The sequence below is a fragment of the Ziziphus jujuba genome, chromosome 2 (genome assembly GCF_031755915.1).
Source record: "Ziziphus jujuba cultivar Dongzao chromosome 2, ASM3175591v1".
Lineage (NCBI taxonomy): Eukaryota > Viridiplantae > Streptophyta > Magnoliopsida > Rosales > Rhamnaceae > Ziziphus > Ziziphus jujuba.
Window position 1 is genome coordinate 3666944 of NC_083380.1, and position 21660 is coordinate 3688603.

A 21660-nucleotide genomic window follows, 5' to 3' on the forward strand; every position below is an offset into this window, starting at 1 on the left:
AGAAAAAAAAGAAAAATTTGCAAAGATATATTTTTCAAGCATTTTCTTTTGTTGAGAAAAATAAAAGAAAGAAAAAGGAGGAGAGTAAATTAGGCACGTGGAGGAGAGCAAGCAGATAACACAAACGTGCAGCATCCAATTGTTACCCAAAACTCCCACGCGACATACCCGCGCGTGTGCTTGCCTCTCCTTCACAAAAATAAGATTACCGTTGATTAACCCGCCAACGAAAGGTCAAGAAAAACACAGAGATACAAATGGAATATTATTGTTTTTATTATTTTTTTTTTTTGGTGAATACTTTTTCTTCCTTTTTGATTATAAGGGTATCTGTCGGGAAAAACAAAAAATTGGTTCCAAGAGGTATGATCTTAAAGAAAGAATTTTGACAGTTTTCGTTCATGTCTTTGATTTCTGCATGATAAAGTTTTCAAATGTAATTCTACCAAAAACAAAAAAAGGAGAAAAACAAAAAAAAAACAAAAATGTAAATGATAAACGGCAACAAATTGAAGAAGAACAGACTATCGTTGCTAATGACGCCCTCTATTCCTCTGCAGTATGGTTCTATATTTCAACCATATGAATAGTATCCTTTCAACAGCCACATCCACAAAAGTATAATAGGCATCACCCCAAGATTTTATCGTTGCCATTACTAGATAAGGAACTAGAATTCCAGCAGCAAATCCCAATCCAGTACTCAAGTAAAACCATTTGTGAATGAAGCTGTCACCATTAGTATTATCCTTGGGAATAACCAATCCATTATCAGGATCATCATCATCATCTTCATCACCAGGACATTTTACAGCAAGTGGAGCACCACAAAGGCTTTGGTTTCCACCATAAGAGGACGCTTCAAAAGTTGTCATGTGATCTTTATATGGAATCTTACCAGACAAGTCATTGTGTGACAAATTCAGATACCCCAGAAATGAGAGTGATTTCAAGCTTTCAGGAATTGCACCAGAGAACCGATTATTTGAGAGATCAAGTGATGACAATTCCTTCAAGTTGGAATGCTCTCGGGAATATGTCCACGTATATGGTTTCTGGACAAGTTCAGAGACACCAAGCCCAACAGTCTTGTTAACTCTCCTGGGAGATCACCACTCAAATTGTTTTCTGAGACATCTAAGGCTACAAGGGAGAGACACTTACTAAACATCAGAGACTGGTCTTTCATTATCAGAACATAGTTTTCTTCATAATATGTGCCCATGTACTTCCCATAGAATTAATGTTGAATGTTTTGGACTTGTGACATAGCTTTGAAATCTCCAAAGCTAGCAGGAATGCTGCCATTCAACTGATTATCTGCTAGGTCCAGGACTTGTAATGAACTTATACTCGATAACACTGCTGGAAGCTCTCCGAAAAATGCATTGGATCTCAAGCTAAGAATCCTTAAACTTCCAAAACCATATCCAATCCATGGTGGAATTCTACCCGATAATCTGTTGCTTCCAAGATCCAGTGTCTCCAAACTCGATAAGTTCTGGAAAGATGATGGAAGCTCTCCTGAGAATTTGTTGTGACTTAGGTGCAAGGTTTGAAGCATACTTAGTTGACCCAAGGAGGCAGGAATATTCCCAGATAAATTGTTTTTGCTAAGGTCTAATAACTTCAGGAAAGAACAATTTGCAATGCTTAATGGTATAATTCCTGTTAAGCTGTTGTTGGAAAGATCAAGGACTTCAAGATTAGGATTGTTACCAATAGAAGCTGGGATTTCTCCACTTATGTGGTTGTCGGAAATGGAGAGGAAAAGCAAGGAACCACTTATGTTATTCGGAATGTTACCAGAAAATTTATTTTTGGATAGATCAAGTAACTCAATGCTGCCATTTGGAATAGGAATGGACCCATGGAAGAGGTTGGAGCTAAAAGAAACCACTGCACGTTGACTTAATTTTAATGGATTCGGTAGCTACCTTCTAGTTGATTATAGGAAACATTCAATGATGATATGGCAGAGGAAAGTTCCCAAAACCAGAAAGGAATGGAGCCAGAAATGCTAGTATTTGGGATATCCAGATCTATGAGTTCTTTTTGTGACTTAGCCAAGCAGGAAATGAAGGACCCAAATTGCATGAACCCATATAAAGATACAAGACTTGGAATGGGGAAGCCCAAATGGAACTGACATTAAAGGTAAAAGAGTTTGAAGACAATTGTAGAAAAATCAACCTATCTTGATTTAAAAAATGTGTTTCACTAATCATACCCGCCAAATGATTGGATGAAACATCCAAAAATAACAACTTAGAAAGTTGTCCCAAACTTTCTGGTAGGGTTCCATTGAGCTCATTGGTTCGTAGCCACAGATGAGAAACATTTTGAAGTAATCCTAAAGATTCTGGGATGTGACCATATAGAGAGTTATTGGACAATTCAAGACGAACGAGATTCTCGAGCTGACCTAGCCATTCTGGCAATTTACCTACCAAGTGATTGTTTGACAATACCAACTCTTGCAGACTAGGGAGGGGCCTCCTAGAAAGGAAACTTTCTGTTCCTTCAAGGAACTCGGGCAAAGTTCCAATCAAGTTGTTTCTTCCAATATCTAAATAGACCAGGTTGCAAAGTTTCCAATAAAGCATGGAATCCCACCCTTAACATTATTGGCAAAAAGATTTAAGTGAGTAAGAAATGTCATGTTTCCTATTGAAGCAGGAAGTTCTCTGTGTAGTTTATTGAAACTTAAATAGAGAACATGCAGCTTCTCCCATCTTCCCCTAAAATATTGATAGCAACTTGCTGTAAGATTGTAATTTTTGTCAAGATAAAAAACTGCAAATTTGGCAGATCACTAAACCCAAGTGGGATTCTTCCAAACAACTTGTTGGCAGACATTTTTAAAGTTACAAGGCTGGTAATGTTGACAAACCAATAAGGTATTTTTTAATACATGTGGTTTGAACTAAGATCAAGATGAACAAGTGAAGTTAAGTTTACAAAGGTAAGAGGAGGAATCGGACCTGATAAGTTACAGGAAGATAGATGCAACTCAGTTAATGTTGGGAGCTTGTTTACTGTCCTAAATCAGTCTGATCCTACAATTGAAAGATTAACTTTGTTCACCACAAGATGCTTCAGGGAGACAAGACCTGTTACCCATTCAAGATTATGAACTTGTAAACTCAAAGACTCCACATCAAGATACTGCAAGCTAGACAGGTTTCCTAATTTTTGAGGAACTGCGCCACTAAACCCAGAATGTGAGAGGTTTAAATATTGCAAATTTTTCAAGTATCCAAAAAATCTAGTTATTGGGTGCCATTGAATGTGTTAAAACTCAAGTCCAAATGTTTCAAGGACTCCAGTTTTGTCAATGAAGTGTTAGAAATTTTATGGATCTAAATATACATAATAAATTTCATAAATAATAAATTACTAACCTCCAAACGCAGCCATTGATAAATTAGATCTTTAATCCTACAAAATAGAAACAACGTAAAGTAGTGCCTATGGATACACTACTCTCAAACCACTTTCAGATTTCTGAAAACCCTAATATTAAAATACCGTATGGCATATGCTTGTCCTAGACCTTTTATAATCTTTGCAAGTCACACTTACCCATTAATTTTTAACACACACAAAATACTAATAATTTAATAATATAATAATACTAGAAAAATATGGGTAAGTCAATGGGCTTATAAAGAGAGTTGATCCTCCAGTCCAATGAAGCCAACTGGAGTCTTATACAAAGTGTGTGACCAAGGGTCCTACTACAAAATAATAAAATAAGCCAGTCTCATTAATGGCATAAATAGTCCCTGTAAGTGAGTAATTGATTATGCCAAGTCCACAAATATTAATTTATTCAACATTCTCCCACTTGGACTGCATAATCATCATCATATAAAATCCAAACTCACTTACTATAGAATCTCCTGAGATAGTAGAGATTTACCTAACCATATGCAATCTCCCAACCCACAAAACTATTTCATTCAAGCACATTGCATATCGACAGGATACAACAATATACCCAAACTAGGTAGTAGGGATTCACCATGGCACCTGTTGATCAACATACACATATACATAGACTAATAGTCTCAACAGGCCTGTAAATATAAGGAGCAATAATATGTGTAATAAATCATCTCATAAATGAATAAATAATGATCCACATACATCAATGTATTAAAATATTCAAAGAAATAAATAATTCTCAACATGGATATTACTACAGAAAACATAATAAACTCCCACTGACCCACAGCAGTCTCAACTGCCTAACAATCCCATACGGGACACATGCTCCTCAAATATACCTACCGGTAAAGCCTTGGTCAGTGGATCTGCCACCATGCTATAAGTCGGCATGTGAACAACAGTAATGAGGCCCTCTTCAACTTTCTCCTTTACCACAAAATATTTCACATCAATGTACTTCGCACCAGGAGTACCTTTTAAATTATTGGAGAAAGATACCGATGCAGTATTATCATAATAGATCATAATAGGCCTCTCAATGGAGTCAACTACTCCTAAATCACGGATAAAATTCCGTAGCCAAACTGCATGACGGGTAGCCTCATAATACGCCACATATTCTGCCTCCATAGTCGAGGATGCTGTCACTGACTGCTTGGCACTCCGCCAAGACACAGCACCTCCTGCAATGATAAATATATAACCATTGGTAGATTTCTTATCATCCACACAACCTTTATAGTCTGCATCACTATAACCCACTACTTCAAAAGAGTTGATGCGACGATATGTCAACATATGATCTTTAATACCCTGAAAATACCTAAAGACCTTTTTAACTGCTTGGTAATGAATAGGACCGGGATTGCTCATAAATCTACCAAGTACACCCACAACAAAAGCTATATCAGGCTGTGTACAAACTTGAGCATACATCAAACTACCTACTGCTGAAGAATAGTGAACATTCTTCATTGCCATCCTTTCTCTATTATTCTTGGGACACTGATCTTTAGAAAACTTTTCACCTTTCATAACCGGTACACTTCCAGGAGAACAATTATGCATATCAAATCTCTTAAGGATTCTATCAATATAAGCTCTCTGAGACAATTGCAACACATAATTAGTCCTATCTCGAACAATCTTGATGCCCAAAACAAAAGAAGCCTCACCAAGATCTTTCATATCGAAATGGTTGCACAACATCTGCTTTGTCTCAGCTAATAGATCAGTGTCATTAGTAGCCAAAAGTATCTCATCAATATACAACACCAGAAATATAAAATTGCTCCCACTGACCTTCATATATATGCATCTATCAACAACATTCTCCTTAAAGCCATTTTCGGTGACAACCTCATCAAACTTAAGATACCATTGTCTTAAAGCTTGCTTAAAACCATAAATAGATTTCTTAAGCTTACAAACCAAATTACCATTCCTTGTTTGTTGGAAACCAACTGGTTGAACCATATATACATCCTCATATAAATCACCATTCAGAAAAGCAGTCTTGACATCCATCTGATGCAACTCCAGGTCATAATGCACCACAATCGCTATAATGATTCTAAAAGAATCCTTTGTGGATTCAGGAGAGAAAGTCTCTGTATAATCAATTCCTTCCTTCTGGCTAAATCCTTTAGCTACAAGTCTAGCCTTATACCTCTCCACTTGACCATTGGAGTCCTTTTTAGTCTTAAAGACCCATTTGCACCCAATAGGCTTGCTACCCTCTAGTAACTCAACCAAATCCCAAACTCCATTTGATGCCATGGATTTTATTTCATCTTCCATTGCATCCAACCAAAAATTTGAGTTTGAACTGCTTATGGCCTCCTCATAAGTGACTGGATCTGAATCATCACTTATGTCAAACTCATGCTCCTGCAAGTAAACCTCATAGTCATCAGGAATAGCTGATCTCCTAGTCCTTTGTGACCTTCTCAAAGGTACATCAGCATCTGCAATAGCTGGAATATCTTGCTTTTCAACAATGAGTTCATTCTGACCAACTACTGGTTCATCAACTACTGGATCAACAATATCTCTATCAGGAACAACTATATTAGGAATGAAAATACTTTCTTCTCTAAATTGAGGCACCCTTGTTCCATTATTATCATCAAATCCAAAATCATCTTCAAAATAAATAGCCCTGTCCGATTCCACGATCCTTGTGGTGTGAGAAGGACAAAATAATCTTGAACCCCTAGATCCTATACAATAGCCAACAAAATATCCACTAATGGTTTTAGGATCCAACTTCTTAATTTGGGGATTATAAATCCTTACTTCAGCTTTGCAATCCCATATTCGAAAATGGTGCAAATTAGGCTTTCTTCCTGACCACAACTCAAAAGGTGTCTTAGGAACGGACTTACTTGGAACTTGATTCAAAATATAAGCCGCCGTCTTTAAAGCCTCTCCCCACAAATAATCTGGCAACCTAAAATTTGACATCATAGACCGCACCATATCCAACAAAATCCTATTCCTTCTCTCAGCTATACCATTTTGCTGAGGTGTACCAGGCATCGTATATTGCGCATCAATGCCACACTCACGCAAATAAATAGCAAAAGGCCCTGGGTTCCTTCCAGTCTCATCATATCTACCATAAAACTCACCACCTCAGACCTTACAGCTTTTATTTTCTTATTCTTTTGAAGCTCCATCTTTACCTTAAACTCTTTAAAAGAAACTAAAGAATCTGACTTCTCACGAATAAGCTCAACATGTCCATAACGAGAGTAATCATCAATGAAGGTAATAAAATATCTATAACCACCCAAAGCAGTTGGTGTAAAAGGTCCACATATGTCAGTGTGGATTAACTCCAAAACATCTCCACACCTAGCTAACTTATCATTTCTTACCTTGGCAGTTAACTTCCCTTTCACACATTCAACACAAGTCAACAGATCAGAGAAATCAAGATTAGGAAGTATCCCATCCTTCACTAACCTTTTCATTCTGTGCCTAAAAATATGTCCCAAACGTTTATGCCATAACATTGAGGAATTGTCATTAACTCTTGGGCGTTTGGAAGCAACAATAGAATTAACAGAGAAATTGAGACCATTATTAAATAAATCAAGTTTATATAAATTGCCACATAAAGTTCCAAAACCAACAACTTTACCATCCTTAAATAATTCAACTTTGTTATTTCCAAACAAAAAACTATAACCTTGACTATCCAAAAGTGAAATAGATAACAAATTTCTTCTTATTGAAAGTACATATGAAACTTCTTGCAACTCCAAAGCATATCCAGTGGCAAGCTTCAACTTGATTGTTCCCACAATGTTCACCTTCACTCTTGAGCTATCTCCCATATATACATGCTGCTCAAGATTGGTTGGGCCCCTTCGGCTTATCATCCCCTGCAACGAATTAGTGACATGAATTGTTGCTCCAGTATCTAACCACCAAGAATTCATGGGCACATCAATAATATTGGTCTCAATCATTAAAATATTACCTTTCTTCTCTTGCTTTCCCTTTAAGGTCCAACAGTCTATCTTTTTGTGTCCAACTTTATTGCAGTATCCACACCTTCCATTGAAGTACTATTTCCTTTCTCTAATCTGAAAAACACCATCCCTCGGCCCTTTAGGCTTCATACCAGAAAACTTCTTCCTATTGGGGTTAAAACCCTACCCAGGCTTGAATCCTTGTCCTTTCTTTTGGAAAAACTTCTTGGACTTATCTACATGATGTGAAATCATAGCAACAGACCTAGACTTACTTAATCTAATATCATCCTCTTCCTTGACAAGGATAGTAGTCAATTCCTCCAAGCTACAACTTTCTTTCTTAGTATTCAAACTCGACCTTATATTATCAAACTGTGATAGAAGACTCCTTATAATAGAATAGGTCAAGAACTCCTCTCCAATATCCATCTTAAGGTCCTTCAGCTTATTATAATAAGAGGAAAGTAGCATAATATGGTCCCTTACTCCTTTAATACCATCATACTTGGTATTATTCAATAGGTCCAAATAATGATGCTTCTCATTCATATCAAACTTGATAAACTTCTTTCCTATCTCCTCAAGAAGTCCCTTTACAGTATCCACTTTAGGAATACTAGCATATATGGCCTCATCCATGTAATTCTCCATCATCATCATACAGCACTTATTAGAGTGCTTCCAATCCTCATAAAGTTTCTTAGCTGCTACAGTACTCTCATCAGTCGATATCTCTAGTAGATCTATCTCCAAAGCCAAATCCAATTTCATGAAGGTCAAATTCGTAACTAAGGTTTTCTTCCATTTCTGATAATTTGTCCCATCCAATTTCATCATGGCAGTCATGGGTGGAAGGTTTGGGGTGCTACTAGCTGTAAAAATAGTAAACAACAAGACATTCAAAAATTTAAGACAATTCAATTACTATTTTCCAGCCCCTCAACACAAAAACACAAACATAAATATCGCTTAGGGTCTTTGTAGCACTAAAGATACCCTTACGCGAGTCAGGGACAGTCAACTAAATAACCACAATCAAATGCATTGAACTGAATCACCGACAGGGCAACTCAGAACCTGCAATACATGGCATTTAATTAACTTCCACTGCCATTCCAGGCGTCATACAAAGCAACTAAAACTACCAACAGGGTAGCCTATTTACCCGTATAGACCCTGGTTAATAAGTGAGAGAAAAATAACATATTAGCAATTTCATGAAATAGGCAAATATAAAACATCCCATCCACTATGCCAACATACATTACATTGGTACATATAATACAGATAAAATAAGTCTCACGATAGGTGAGTATCTAAAATCCCACACTACTATACCAACTAGGCACAAAGCCTCTTTGGGTAAGCTCACACAATCCAATTTTCTAATCACAAATATTTAATTTAATTTAATAAAATTAGATTATAATTTACTAACCTCCAAACGCAACCATTGATAAATTAGATCTTTAATCCTGCAAAATAGAAACAACGTAAAGTAGTGCCTATGGACACACTACTCTCAAACCACTCTCAAATTTCTAAAAACCCTAATATCAAAATACTGTATGGCATATGTTTATTTGCTTGCCCTAAACCTTTTATAGTTTCTGCAAGTCACACTTACCCATTAATTTTTAACACACACAAAATACTAATAATTTAATAATATAATAATACTAAAAAAATATGGGTAAGTCAATGGGCTTATAAAGAGAGTTGGTCCTCCAGTCTAATAAGCCAACTAGAGTCTTATAGAGAGTGTGTAACCAAGGGACCTACTACAAAATAATAAAATAAGTCAGTCCCATTAATGTCATAAATAGACCCTGTAAGTGAATAATTGATTATGCCAAGTCCATAAATATTAATTTATTCAACATGAAGGTGTAATTTCCCCACTGAGGTTCAAGAATACATACCTGCTAGACGAATATGGATTATGAAGATCAACTGCAATAACAGCTCCACTACTATTATCACAGCTTATTCCCGGCCATTCACAACAGTTGCTTCCCTCCCACGATGAAAGTTGCTTTTCGGGGTCATTAAGACCATTTTTTAACTCAAGAAGAACTTGTCTGTCAGCTCTAAGCAATCCATCACCTATGCATCACTGTAATGAACAAATTCTCTTATTAGAACAAAGAGAATCAGCGGCATCACTCAATCTTCCAAGCTACAACTGAAAGTCTAAAACCATGCATGAAATCTCAATATATATATAGAGAGAGATATATACTACTCTACCAAATTCCGTGAAGACCAAGATACTCTTATTTTCATTAAATAATAATAGAGGATAAGATTATTGCATGGTTTGAATTCAAAGCTATACAAGAGGTGGATGCCTAATAATATAAGATACTCAAAAGCATCAATACCTTGTCCTCAACAGAAACCTATAGTACTTGGTTCTCCATTCCAGAATGTTTTTTTTACCAAGTCAATATGAAAACTACTGAGAAAATTTCATGAAATTGCAAGTGTGCCTTCCAGCTCTTCCTGATATTGATGTATGATATCTTTATTATTATGTCTTTTGATTGCAGACAAGAATGTGATCATCAGCTTCATTTTTTTAAAAAAAAAAACTGTTGCAAAATTTTCAACATAGTATTACTTTAATAATGAAATTTGGCATATAGTTGGAATAAATATTACAGCATTCCAAATTAATAAATGTTTATATCATTCAACAGCTCTTCAATTTTATTACCAGAGTCCTGCCAGCGTTGACTGATTCATGCAAAGTTTATCAACTTTAGTAAATTATATATACTTAATAATCAAACATCTAGTCTTCAAAGAACATGTATAGGTGGGATTTGAATGATAGCATAAAATAATTAGTTTTCTCAAATTACATTATATATGGTAGTCATACCAATTTAACAATATTATAAATGCATAACACCTAGGATTATTGCCCTTGTTTCCCTGTTCAATTTAAGCGCTTAAAAGTTTGGATAAAAATAAAAATAAAAAATAAAAAATAAAAAGAAGAAGAAGAAGAAGAAGAAGCTGTAATCCTAACAGTAATAGAAGCATTGGATCAGCTTTAAAATCTCAGAAAAGCAATAGTGCATCACTGCAATTAATAAATTTTCTCTTATTATAAAGAAGAGAATTGGTAACATTGTGTCCTTTATTTCCTTTGATGATCAAGAAAACTTTTATTTTGATTAAATAAGAGCAGTGGAAAAGATTGTGCATGAAAAGTTTAGTGCTATATACATTTCTTATATCATCAGCATAACTAAGACCAGTAAAAAAACCTTTTGAGTACTAGGCCACCGTTGCTGTATACCATTGGCCACATTATTGATAGTCAAGGTGCTTTAGGCAAGTCAATGTAGGAGCCAATGAGAAAATTTCATGAAAATGCAAGTATGCCTTCTTGATATCGATGTCAGTATTGTTAATTCTCTTTATTGCAGAGTAGAATGGTGGCCATCAGCTTCATTTGAAAAATAAAAAAATAAAAAAAAAATTGCAAAATTTTCCACAAAGTTCTATTTTAATAATATTATATTTGGCTTATTGTTGGAATCAGGGGAGGAGGTAAGCTCTGGTTTATGTGGTCCCTTCTATAAAATTAATCTTAATTTGTTTTTGTAGTTTCCAAATCCGGTTAGGATTCTTTTATGTGGTAGTAAAGAGTCTATAATCATCTTTTTATCTAAACTTAATAAACAATTCATCTTTCGTCCTATTTATACACTAAAATCCACAATACAAAAACAATAAAAATAGATATCTAAAAATAAATATTGTTTTTCTCCTTGTTTTTGGAATATTTTGACTTCCAAGTTTTAATCTTTTACTTTCTTTTTTTTTTTTTTTTTCAATTACATTCCATCTGCACAAGGAAATTAATAACTTCTGTTTTCTTTTCTTTTTAATTTTCTAAGCTTTTGTTTAAAAGAGAATAACATGTTGGTAGGAAAAAAAGTATAAATTCAATTATAAACGACTTTAAAAATTTAAAAGAAGGAAGAGTATTATTTTGATTTACATTTTGTTTTTTTTTTTTTTAATGAATTGATATACGATGGAGATGAAATATTATAGTAAAATTATATATACTTTTCAGTACAAAATAAAAGTATGTTTTTTTCTTTTTGCTATTATCGAATGTTGTACATTAAAAATTTTTGTGGTGAATTTTCCCTTTTTTTTTTTTTTTTTTAACAAAAACTTTGGCCCCCAAGATCAAGATCTTGGCTCCGCCATGGTTGTAATGAATATTACAGCATTCATTTTAATCATATTAGTTGGCAAATAGTTGGAATGAATATTACAGCATTCCCTGTGAATTAATATTTTGGAGTCAACAACTCCTAAAGTTAAATTTTACGTCCAGATTCCAATATTGATTCCCACACGCAAACTTTATCAAGTTGAGTAAACTTATACAAAGTACCCATTTAATCTTTGCAAAGAACATGTAGTTGGTGAAATCTAAATGATTGTATAAAATAATTAGTTTTCTAACCTTTCATTTGGTAACATTTATGATTTTGGTTTTCAGTTTTCAATTATACTTTAAGCTTTTACCTAAGATGTGTATAATTGGTGGCTTTATGCTGTTAAGTGTTAGTGATAGTTGGGTTTCTCACCTGGCTACAAACTTAAAGGGGAAAAAAAAAAAAAAAAAGAAGACACAATAGTTTCAAACTGTTTCAAAGGGACGACTTTCCTTTCTTATCTTCTCTGTTTTGAACGTTTCTTTCAATTTTCCACAACTTTGTTGGCAATAATGTCTTTTTATGTGGAAACTACTTGGAAAATCTCATGGAAAATGCATGTTTGCCTTCCTGATATTGATATACCGATTCTTTAGTCTTATCTCTTTTTGTTACGGAATTGGGAAAAAAACAAATGGCAACAGAAACAAAGAAATCGAAGAACAAACACACAATTAACGTGGAAACCCTTGACGGGAAAAACCACGGGTAGGGAGAAGCAAATCCAATATCGAAAGATTTGTACAAGGTGAGCCAAATTTCGAGATACCCTAAAAAACCCCAATGACGGCCGAACAAAAATACAGATATATATATATATATAGTACAGAAAAAACCCTATCGGCCCGAGACCTCCGCTTCCACCACAGAGCCCCAAATTTTTCTCCAAAATTTAGTTTCACCAAATGGGTCGCACCGCAAGCTTTTCGGATCGGGTCAACAAAAATTCGGGTCACTAACTCTAACACTTTTTATTATTGGAGACACAAATGGTGATCAGCCGCTTCCTTTGTTGCAAAATTTCCCACAAAGTATTATATTAATAATGACATTTGGCATATTGATTGAATTAATATTACAGCAGTCCCAATCAATTAATGTTTTATATTCAACAGGTCTTCAAATTTTGTAGTTTCCAGAGACCAACATTGACTCCTTCAAACATGCAATAGTGGAAACAAAATTATAGTATAAAATAATTAATTTTTTTTAGATTCCACCACTCAGACTACATGTCAAATTTTAATGGGTCAAAAATATTGTCGATATCAGAATGGATGATATAAAGCACAAAATAACAATTCTAACAAAGCATACCAGCATAACACCTAGGAGTATTGTCCTCTCTAATACTTGTTTTCCTCTTTCATTTTTTGTGACAATTTTTAAATGTTTGGAACACTTTAAATGTAACTAGAACATGCTTCCATGAACATTAATGCATTTTGATATTTTACCAGAAATTCATCAATCAGATACATATGAGATCTCTTACTTGCATAAAATCCTCTGATTCATCAATCAGAAACATATGATAAAATAATTTCTGCTTATTTTGATATTACAAGGGACACGTTCCACTTCCAAATATAGAAACTGAGTTCTTATTATCTCTCCAAATAATAAACTTAAACTTTCCTGTTTAAAAAAAATAAGCCAGACAATGTACATAGGAAATAAAAAAAAAAAATGCAATCTACCAAAAAACTCCCTATATTTATTTTTTCTTTATTTCTATGGGTTTATAAGGAGATTCCATTAGCTATACATTAGTTAATTATATAGATATATATATATATATATATAGTGATATAGTGATGCTATATTATACATATGAACCCAAATACTCTGTTACTTCTAATTAATATACAAGTGAAGAAAAGGCTAATATCATGGATGATGCTTTCCACAAACTCTGTGTCCTTTTTTTTTTTTTTTTGGTGAATACTTTTTCTTCCTTTTTGATTATAGGGGTATCTGTGGGGAAAAAAAAAAGGTTCCAAGAGGTATGAACATAAAGAAAGCATTTTGCCAGTTTTTCATTCATGTCCTTGATTTCTACATGATAAAAGTTTTCAAATGTAATTCTACCCAAAAAAAAAAAAAAAAAAAAAAAAAAAACAAAACAAAATAACCAAAAAAAAAAAAAAAGAACAAAAAACGAAACCAAAATGTAAATGATAAGGGCAACAAATTGAAGAAGAACAGACTATCTTAGCTAATGACGCCCCCTATTCCTCTGCAGTATGGTTCTATATTTCAACCATATATATAGTATCCTTTCAACAGCAACATCCACAAAAGTAAAATAGGCATCACCCCAAGATCTTTTCATTGCCATTACTAGATAAGGAACTAGAATTCCAGCAGCAAATCCCAATCCAATACTCAAGTAAAACCATTTGTCAATAAAGCTGTCACCATTAGTATCATCCTTGGGAATAACAAATCCATTATCAGGAACATCATCATCTTCATCACCAGGACATTTTACAGCAAGTGGAGCACCACAAAGGCGTTGGTTTCCACCATAAGAGGACGCTTCAAAAGTTGTCAAGTGGTCTTTATATGGAATCTTACCAGACAAGTCATTGTTTGACAAATTCAGATACCCCAGAAATGAGAGTGATTTTAAGCTTTCAGGAATTGCACCAGAGAACCGATTATTTGAGAGATCAATTGATGACAACTCCTTCAAGCTGGATATACTCTCTGGAATATGCCCACTTATATGGTTTCTGGACAAGTTCAGAAACACTAAGCCCAGCAAATTTGTTAGCTCTCTTGGAAGATCACCAGACAAATTATTTGCTGAGAGGTCTAAGACTACAACAAGGGAGAGGGTCTTGCTGAACGTCAGAGACAGGTCTTTAGTAGTAAGAACCAAGTTTTCTTCATAGTGGATGCCGAAGTACGGTGCATAAAAAAGATGATGGTAAACGTTTTGTACCTGTGACATAGCTTTGAAATCTCCAAAGCTAGCTGGAATACTCCCATTCAACTGATTTTCTGCCAGGTCCAGGACTTGTAATGAACTTAAATTCGATAGCCCTGATGGAAGTTCTCCGGAAAATGCATTGGCCCTCAAGCTAAGAATCCTTAGACTTTCAAAACCTTCTCCAAACCATTGTGGAATTCTACCTGTTAATCTGTTGTTTCCAAGATCCATTGTCTCCAAACTCGATAAATTTTGGAAAGATGATGGGATCTCTCCTGATAACTTGTTGTTGCTTAGGTGCAATGTTTGGAGCGTACTTAGTTCACCCAAAGAGGCAGGAATGTTGCCAAATAAATTGTTCTTACTAAGGTCTAATACCTTCAGGAAAGAACAATTCCCAATGCTTGGTGGAATAATTCCTGTTAAGTTGTTGTTGGAAAGATCAATGACTTCAAGATCAGGATTGTTGCCTATAGAAGCTGGAATTCCTCCACTTATCCGGTTGTGAGAGATAGAGAGGATTAGCAAGGAACCACTTATGTTCTCTGGAATATTACCAGAAAATTGATTTTTGGATAGATCAAGTACCTCGATGTTGCCACTTGGATTAGGAATGGACCCACTGAAGCGGTTTGAGCCAAAATAAACCACTGCACCCGGAGCTAAGTTCAATGGATTTGGTAGCACACCTTCTAGTTGGTTATAGGAAACATTCAACAATACTAAGGTGGAGGAAAGTTCCCAAAGCCAATTGGGTATGGAGCCAGAAATGCTAGCATTTGAGATATCCAAATCTATGAGTTCGTTTTGTGACTTGAGCCAAGCCGGAAATGAATGACCCAAATGGCATGAACGCATATATAAATACCAGACTTGGAATGGAGGAACCGAACTGACATTCAAGGTGAAAGAGTTTGAAGATAGTTCCAAGAATCCTAGCTTATCTTGCTTTAAAAAATGCTTTTCAGTGACCATGCCCGTCAAACGATTTGAAGAAACATCAAGAAAAGTCAAATTAGAAAGTTGTCCCAAACTTTCTGGTAGAGTCCCATTTAGTTCATTGTTTCCTAGCCAGAGGTGTGAAAGATTTTGCAGTAATTCTAGGGAATATGGGATGGGACCATATAGAGAGTTGTAGGACAAATCAAGACGAACAAGACTCTCGAGCTGACTTAGCCATTCTGGTAACCTACCAACCAAGTGATTGTTTGACAATACCAAGTCCTGAAGACTAGGCAGAGGCCTCCTAGAAAGGCAACTTTCTGTTCCTTCAAGGAATTCAGGCAAAGTTCCGGTCAGGTTATTTCTTCCTATATCTATGGAGACCAGGTTACAAAGGTTTCCAATAGAGCTTGGGATCCCACCCTTAACATTATTGGCAAAAAGATTTAAGTGAGTGAGAAATCTCATGTTCCCAATGGAAGCAGGAAGTTTCCCATGTAGTTTATTGAAACCTAAATTGAGAACTTCTATCTTCCCCCATCTTCCCCTAAACAATTGGTAGCAACTTGCTGTGAGATTGGCATTATTATTAAGATATAAAAACTGCAAATTTGGCAGGTCACTAAAACCAAGGGGAATTCTTCCAAAAAAGTTATTATGGCCTAAATCCAAGGTAATGAGGCTGCTAATATTGACAAGCCAATCAGGTATTTTAGAATGGAAGTCATTAAATCTAAGATTTAGGACAACAAGTGAAGTTAAGTTTACACTGGTAAGAGTTGGAATGGAACCAGATAAGCTACAAGAAGATAGATGCAACTCAGTTAAGGATGGGAGCTTATTTAGTTTCCTAATCCAGTCTGATCCTACCATTGAAAGATTAACTTCATTCATCACTAGATGCTTTAGAGAGACTAGGCCTGTTACCCATTCAAAATTTTCGACAAGTAAACTCAAGGACTCGACATCAAGATACTGCAAGCTAGAGAGGTTTCCTAAATTTGAAGGAACTGCACCACTAAACCCAGCATGTGAGAGGTTTAGATACTGCAAATTTTCCAAAGTTCCAAAAAACTCAGGAATTGGGTTGCCATTGAATGTGTTGAAACTCAAGTCCAAATGTCTCAAGGACTTCAGTTTTGTCAGTGAAGGTGTAATTTCCCCACTAAGGTTCCAGAGTCCATACCTGCTAGAATCAAAGCCTTGTGGATATGGATTATGGATATCAACTGCAATGACAGCTCCAGTACTATTTTCACAGCTTATACCCCGCCATTGACAGCAATTGCTTCCGTTCCATGATGAAAGACGGTTTTCAGGGTCATTAAAACCATTCTTCAACGCAAGAAGAGCTTCTCTGTCAGTCTTTAAGCAATCCATCAACTGTGCATCACTGTACTGAACAAGTTCTCCTATTACAAAGAAAAGAATGAGTAACATTTTCTTAAACATTATTACTGTTTCCATCAGCTTAATATTTTCAATCTACTTTATGCCTGAAACAATGCATGAAGCCTCATTTTATATTAACCTAATCTACCTTTATTTCCTTGATGACCAAGAAAACTCTTATTTCCATTTTAATAAAACCTGTGGAAATGAAGTTGAATGTACGGCTTGATTAATTCAAAATTATGCTTGAAAAGGTGGTTCTAGTAATATAATAGTGTTTCTCTTTTTCGGTGAAAAGTAATATAAAAATTTTGAAGGCATCAACTTGTCGAGTCTTATTTCCAATCAACTACTTTCACCCTCACATGGTGGGGACAGATACCATGGGCCACACATTATTGACTGTCGAGTCTTTTTTTTTTTTTTTTTTTTTTTGGTAATAAGTCTTTTTCCCAAGTCAATGAGGAAGCAAATGAGAAATTTTCATGAAAATGCAAGTGTGCCTTCCAGATGTCAGTACTAGAGTTCTTTATTCTTAAATCTCTCAACTGCAGAGTAGAAATAATGATCATCATCAGCTTTATTTTTTTGTTCTTTTTCAATTTTGTGCAAATTATTTCCACAAAGTATTAGTTTAATAATGGCATTTTGGCATATAATTTGAATAATACAGCTGTCCCAATGAATTTAATACCTTGATTTCAACAAAACTCTTCAAATTTATGTACAGAGAGTCAAATACCGACTACCACTCCAGCATGCAAACTTAATCAACTTGAGTAAACTGTACTAGTTACACCTTTAATCTTCAAGAAAACATGCACCAGTTGAATCTAAGCAATAGTATAAAATAATTAGTATTTTGATCCCTTTTGATAACAATTTCATTTTTTATTTTTTGTTTTTGTTTTTTTATTTTATAAATTATATATAATTTATTTACTTCAATGATTTGTTAATAATGTTAGATTTGTTAATAATGTTAGTTGATGATAATTAATTAGATATATTTATTGATTATAAATGTAAAAAAAATTATAAAATATATAAATAAAAAATAAAATATAATTTAAAATTGTATTAGGTTTTAGTTTTTTTTTTTTTTCTTCATTGACATTTATAATTAATTGATATGTTTAATATATTTTAACTACCATCAACTAACATTAATAAATTATTAAAATAAGTGAACTATACATAATTTAGAAGGAAAAAAAAAAAAAAGTTTAAACTTCTTATGAAACGGGCCTTTGATTCCACCATTCAGTTTATGCCTCCAAATTCAATTTTGTCATTGAAATCACATTTCTGTAAAAGTATAACAGGATAACACCTAGAATTTTTATCCTTTAATCCTTGTTTTTCTTTTTCAATTTGATGCACTTTTAAATGTTTGGATCACTGATGCAACTAAAACATGTTTCCAATGAACAATAATCTGCAAACTGAAACTTCTAATCAACTATTTCAAGGACCAAAAGAGACGCATTCTTAGCTAAAAGTCTTTTTTTTTTTTTTTTTCTGCCTTTTTGGTGAATCTAGCTAACAGTCATTTACCAAGCCTGACACAGTTGAAGTTGGGGGGAAAAAAATGATTCAGTTGGGTCAGCTTGAAAATCTGGTAGATTTCAAATCTTCAACCTTACTTGCAATTTTCAAATCATGGTGCCATAAGTAGTCTCATCCCTGCATCTCTTGGGTCATTACAACACCTACCCGATCAGGGACCTAACAGTATGATGGCCATGTCCAAATAGTATGGGACAACTTTCTTCCTTATTTTCTCTGTCTATATTGTTTCTTTCAATTATCAGCAACTTTGTTTGGCTTGCTTTAACTCATTAGAGTCCCATTTGGATCCATTTGCTTGTTCAATAATGAATTTGCTATTTCATATTAAATGCCAAACTGGTTTTGGTGAATCTAATAAAGTTTTGATCTTTCTTCAAATTTATTTATTTTTTAAATAATGAGCTTCCCTTTTACTATATAAACACCCTTTTTTTTTTTTTCGTTCCTCTATCATTTATATGGGTTTTATTTTATTAAGAAATTCCATTAAAAAAAAAAAGAAAGAAAAAATTGCAAAGAGATATTTTTCAAGCATTTTCCTTCATCGAGAAAAATAGAAGAAAGAAAAAGGAGGAGAGTAAATTAGGCACGTTCAGGTGAGCAAGCAGATAAGACAAACGAGCAGCCTCCAATTCTTCCCCCAAAACTTCCCACGCGACATACCCGCGCGTGTCGTTGCCTCTCCTTCACAAAAGTACGATTACCGTTGATTAACCCGCCAACGAAAGGTCAAGAAAAACACAGAGATCCAAATGGAATATTATTTCTCTTTCTAAATCAGCAAAACCCTCTCTCTCAAACCCAAATGGCTCTATTCACTTCCATCTCCACAGCGCCAGTCAAGGTTTCCTTTCCAATCCGACGCCGTTTCAATCACAGTGACCGATTCTTTACTAAACCCACCATTGCTTCTTTGAGCTCTTCTTCGTCGTCCCCTGAATCGAAATCAAAATCAAACCCGCCGAGAACCGAAACAGTAGTTTCCTCTGCTACTTCTTCGAATCCTTTCGTTGAGAAACCTTCTAAGCCTCCCGAGTCGGGTTTCAACTACGCTTTGTCTAACCCAAATGGCAACCCGGTCGTTCGGTTTGTCCGCTCCACTGAATCTACCATTGAAAGGGTATGTGAGTTTTGCATCAAATTACTTCCTTTATTCCTCCACTGTGTCCAAACTCTGCAATTTTTGGAAATATGGTTTTTTTTTTTTTTTTTTTTTAAAAACATTTTAAATTAAGAATTTTATTTTTTTTTTATTTTTTTTTTTTAAGTTTTAAGTAGTTTATTGTTTTTGTGGGTAGTATTTGTTAAGAGTGACTTCTTTTTTTTTTTTTTTTTTTTTTCTTTTTTTTCCATTTTGGGCATATATTAGTTATGCTTTGATCTTTGTCACAGCTTGGTTCATTTCTTTGATCACTTGGCTGTTGAATCTGGGAAGTAATAAATATGTGAATGAACAAGTTAAAGCTTCAAACTTTGGGATGCAGTAAACAGTGAAGATGAAAAAAATATTATTATTAAAACAATAATATTATTTCACCAACTCTGAGTTTCTTATTTTTTATAGTTGAGTATTTTGTGAATATGATCTTCTTTGATAACCTTACTTCTTACTTGTCCCATTATTGAACAGACAATTTTCGACTTTCGCTTTTTGGCACTACTGGCTATTGGAGGTTCACTGGCTGGTTCGCTGTTGTGCTTTCTCAATGTAATCTTTTATTATGTATACTCAATTATTTCATAATATGAGTGAAGCATGGTAATATATTATGTTGGGATGTTAATAATTGTTCTGCATCTAGTGTTAAACTCTGACAATGCACATATTTTGGTCTAATTATATCTGTTTAGCTCATCATGTGGTTATTTACTCGGTTGTAGATTAGTTTATGCACATATTTTGGTCTAATTATATCTGTTTAGCTCATCATGTGGTTATTCACTCGGTTGTAGATTAGTTTCAGCATAACCTGCCTCTTTGGTTATACAATATTTGTTGATAGATCATAGATAAATTCTGCAGCGACTATCTTATTTAAGGAAAGGAAAATTTTCTGGCATGTTCAGCTGTGAAGAGTATAGTGCAGCGGGTACAATAACACTATTTAACTGTTTTATGTACCATCATTCTTATGGCATTGAATAGCTAATTTATTTACATAGGACTGTACCCAATTTACATTCAATCTTTCAGGGTTGCGTTTATATTGTAGAAGCATATAAAGTTTACTGGTCTAGCTGTGTTAAAGGGATTCACACTGGACAGATGGTTTTACGGCTTGTTGAAGCTATTGGTAATTTTCAGAAATTCTTTTCTACAAAATCTCCTTCTCAAAGATTCTGTTCGTTATTTGGTAACTAGTTCAAATGTCATCAGACTCATTGACCATACAAGTTGAAATCATTTTCTTTCTGTAGCTCATTTTCCTTTCAACCAAAGCCACATCCATACTTATTTCTCCTATTTAAGGCTTATGTTGCTGATAAATTGATGCCAAACTATCTATTTGATGCAGATGTTTATCTTGCTGGAACTGTGATGTTAATATTTGGCATGGGCTTATATGGATTATTTATCAGTAATGTTCCTCCTGATGTGCCTCCCAGTGTTGATAGAGCCCTAAAAGGTTCTTCATTGTTTGGAATGTTTGCTATGAAGGTAAAGTAAACCTTCATGAATTTGAAAATCAACTATTTTGTTTAACATCCTTTTTGTTATTTTTTTGTGAGAATAGTATAGTGATGGAATGGTGGTTTTGATGGGTTTGCAGGAGAGGCCAAAATGGATGAAAATTAGCTCATTGGATGAACTGAAGACAAAGGTGGGTCATGTAATTGTGATGATTCTTCTGGTGAAGATGTTTGAGAGGAGCAAGATGGTGACCATAGCTTCTGGGTTGGATCTGCTAAGTTATTCTATATGTATTTTCTTATCATCTGCTTCTTTGTATATCCTTCATCATCTGCACAAGTCAGACGATGGGCACCAGTCGGTTTAGAGATGTTATATATATATAGCATATATAAACAATGTAATGTTTAATGTTAATATGCTATTGATTTGTACATGTTTCAACAACCATCTTTATACTATAAGGTTGGCTAGATTGATTATTCATATCCAACT

General features: G+C 34.5%; 3 protein-coding genes across 3 annotated transcripts; 1 reads left to right on the forward strand and 2 right to left on the reverse strand.

Annotated features, from left to right (window-relative positions):
- Positions 1-533: 533 nt before the first annotated feature.
- Positions 534-2606, reverse strand: LOC132800558 (probable inactive leucine-rich repeat receptor kinase XIAO). Its single transcript, XM_060814502.1, has 3 exons — positions 2231-2606; positions 1269-1899; positions 534-1101 (listed from the first exon to the last, which is right to left on the reverse strand). The coding sequence occupies exons 1-3, from the start codon at positions 2604-2606 to the stop codon at positions 534-536; spliced, it is 1575 nt and encodes a 524-aa protein (XP_060670485.1).
- Positions 2607-13786: 11180 nt separating this feature from the next.
- Positions 13787-17071, reverse strand: LOC132800473 (receptor-like protein EIX1). Its single transcript, XM_060814196.1, has one exon. It carries the CDS (start codon positions 17034-17036, stop codon positions 13908-13910), a length of 3129 nt encoding a protein of 1042 aa, XP_060670179.1. The 5' UTR covers positions 17037-17071; the 3' UTR covers positions 13787-13907.
- A 2005-nt stretch (positions 17072-19076) lies between these two features.
- Positions 19077-21651, forward strand: LOC107417715 (uncharacterized). The gene is made up of 5 exons (XM_016026350.4): positions 19077-19653; positions 20164-20241; positions 20728-20827; positions 21050-21192; positions 21305-21651. Exons 1-5 carry the CDS (start codon positions 19339-19341, stop codon positions 21530-21532), a joined length of 864 nt encoding a protein of 287 aa, XP_015881836.2. The 5' UTR covers positions 19077-19338; the 3' UTR covers positions 21533-21651.
- The last annotated feature ends 9 nt before the right edge of the window (positions 21652-21660 follow it).